Raw genomic sequence first — 3,091 nt, forward strand, 5'->3', positions numbered from 1 at the left:
CCCCCCCCCCCCATATGGAAGTAGACCTCTCTTGAAGGCATAGATCGCAGTGGGGATGCTGCATTCGGGGACCGCCACTTTCTCCTAGTTGAAGCGGGCTATGTAGTCTCGCAGGGGTTCCACTCGATGCTGGAGGATCTCGTAGAGACCATCGGAAGTCTTCTCCAGGCTCCTACAGCTTGCGAATTGCTCCACGAATTTGTCGCTCAGGCCTGCGAAGGAAGATATGGACCTGGTAGGGAGATTGATGTACCATTGCAAGGCAGGTCCGACCAGAGTGGAACCGAACCCTTTGCACATCGTGGCTTCGCGGGACTCCTTAGGGAGTGCAACCGCCAACATCCTTTGCTTGTACTGCGCGATGTGATCGTCGGGGTCGCCAATACTGTCATACATCTTGATGCTGGGGAAGGAGAACTTTCTAGGCATCTCTACCGAGGCAATTTCTTCCGCAAAAGGGGTATCCGCGTAGGAATCATGGTTGCTCCTTCGGATTGGGGGAGCTACTCCTGGTAGGCGTTCTACCATAGATTGCTTGGCATCGAATCTCCTAGAGAACATCTGCTCTAGGTAGGCGGTTATGGAGGATTCGGTTGCTGCTTTCACGGGTTCTGGCTCGGAATCACTCTCCTCAAGATCATGGATTTGAGGATTCTCGGTCCCTTCCCGTGTTGCCCCAGCTACCCCAGATGCAGGAGGTGTGTCGGTGGTACCTTCTCCGGTGCTGGGTGTGTTCAGATTTCCCATAGGTTGAACCCGAGTGTTGAAGCAAAGCTTCTTGTTACCTGCCACGTTGAGGGTTTGATTCTGGTCCCGGAGGGCAGTGTTCTCTGACTGTAGCTGGCTGAGCTTCTCGGCACTTAGCTCCAACGGTTTGGAGTGTTCGTCAAGTTTTTCCTTCAGGCTCTGGACTTCTGAAGAGAGGTTGGAATTTTCTCCGGTAGTTCCTTGAGTTCGGTGTATGTCGGTGATTTGGCCTTGCAGGCTGTCTATTTTCTTTTGAAGCTCAGCTGTTGTTTGAGAAGCTTCAGGTGATTCGCCATCGTGCTCACCCACCGTCATCGTCACGTATTAGATTACTCCCCTCCTTCTAGCGCCAAACTGTTAGGGGATTTTTGTGTAGGCTCTTTGTGAGTACTACGGAACGATGGACAAGCCGGTAAACTGAATGTATTTGAGGATGCTTGTAGGTATTTCCTAAGGATTTGAGAGAATAATGAAGAGAAAGACTTGAAGAGACGTTAAATTAGATAGAACATCAAGAATAAACAGGGTTACAAGGTATTGAAGAAGAACCCTAATTCTAGCCGTCTAGCTCTAGCCTCTAAGTCTTGGAGAAGTCGATCCCTTGCTTTAGGGTTTTAGTAGCTCTTATATAGTCGTCTAGGAGTCGGTTTCATTACGTTAAACTCTTCCATATTCGGAAATATGGAAGGTTTTCCTTGTTGGAAGTTTTCCATTTTTTGGAAGGGAGCTCGGTTCCAGGGACCGAGCTCGGGGTTCCTTCTAGCGGGGACCTGGAGCGTTCCCTTATCGGGGACCCGAGGGTCTGGGTCCTGTCTGGAGGCTGGAGGAGCTGGAGGAAATGATACCGGGGTATTTTTCCCCAACAGGTACGTTCTAGAGAAATATGGTGATTTTGGAGCCTTTTGAGGTGCAGAACTGCACAGGCGCATCAGATGTCTAGCTATGGATGGAGACCTTCCCACCATTATCTTAAACCCATCGTTTGATACAAGATAGAGCATTGAGTTAGCTTTTCAATGCCACCGGGTTTAGGTCAATCAGCATCCTGTAGTAGAAGTTATGCCCATTTTACTAAAGATTGGTCAGTATGCCTCGCGAGAGGAAGCTGTGGAGGAGATCAAGGACTGTCGATCGATGTAACAGCATTGGTGTCGGTTGACAATGATGCCAAAATATGGGCTGAGCATATTTTATGACCGACTGAAGCCAAGAAGCAATCCCAAATTACCATAATATCCTTGGACGACCAGAAACCCTATTTATGTGTTTTCTAAGCCATTGTTGATGGCTACGCTATCTAAGCTTTATTTTATTCATAGTTCTAGGTTAGGAGAGAAGAGAGGAACTCCTTCAGAGTCCTCTTGGAACTCCATTGTTTTGTTTTTATTTATATTTTATGTTATTCATCAATTCATCTATGATTTCTGTGACAAACATCATGCATGGGTAGATCCACCTTCTAGGTTTAGGAATTTCTAGGGTTTTGAATGAATTTCTGAATTATATGATTGTTAGGATATCTAAAGATCTCTACATCAGGATAGCTTGTAGTACTAGAATCTAGAGTAGTTGGAAAACCACGAGTGTGTAACTAATAGCTTGAACCTAGAATAATAGGACAATTGAGAGGCACGAGAGTGCAATCAATTAACGGAACCCGAATTCTGCTGGATTAATTACTTAGGCGCATACGAGTGTTGGTCTAGGAATCTAGTTGAACATAATCGATCAGATCGATAACGCTTGCTTAAGGCAGTGTCGATCGACACTTATACCATAGCATCAATAAACACTCAACCCGTAGCATCGATCGACGCTCATACCATAGCATCGATCGACGCTCGATCTGTGTCAACATGCGAGAGCTGCACCACTGAACTTAGTCAATAGATTAGACTCACAGCGAGAGCTGGTTGTCTTTTGCATTAGATATCGAGTTCTAGAATCAATCTTTAGCATCTATTGTTTAGAGTTCTAATAACCTAAATGAAACCCTAAGTCTTGTAACCATCCTTCCATCAAACAACTCTTTGCCAAGCTGAACAATTGTCTTGTTCAACTTGTTTACTGTTTTCTGCTTTGCATATCTTTATTTACTGCTTTAAACCTATTAGCCTAGCTTAATCAAACTGATTAGATTTATTTTGTTCCGTAGCTCCCTGTGAATTCGATCCCTAAGTACTACAACTCGACATCTTATTTGAGAGAGTATAAATCACTCCTTAAGGTAATTTGAGTGATAACAAATTTGGCGCCGTTGCCGGGGAGCTTTGATCGCCATTAGATATTGTCTAGTTAGATTTAGTCTAGATTTTACTACTGTACACAAAAAACTGATAAAGTT

At 45.0% G+C, this 3,091-nt stretch overlaps 1 protein-coding gene across 1 annotated transcript; it reads right to left on the reverse strand.

Annotated features, from left to right (window-relative positions):
- Positions 1 to 84: 84 nt before the first annotated feature.
- On the reverse strand, positions 85 to 1,062 carry LOC106338398. Its single transcript, XM_013777383.1, has one exon. The coding sequence runs from the start codon at positions 1,060 to 1,062 to the stop codon at positions 85 to 87; it is 978 nt and encodes a 325-aa protein (XP_013632837.1).
- Between the last annotated feature and the right edge of the window lie 2,029 nt (positions 1,063 to 3,091).

Source organism: Brassica oleracea, chromosome C4, assembly GCF_000695525.1.
Source record: "Brassica oleracea var. oleracea cultivar TO1000 chromosome C4, BOL, whole genome shotgun sequence".
NCBI lineage: Eukaryota > Viridiplantae > Streptophyta > Magnoliopsida > Brassicales > Brassicaceae > Brassica > Brassica oleracea.

Coding starts and splice junctions, on each gene's coding strand:
- LOC106338398 (XM_013777383.1), bottom strand. CDS start 1,062: ATGACGGTGGGTGAGCACGATGGCGAATCACCTGAAGCTTCTCAAACA.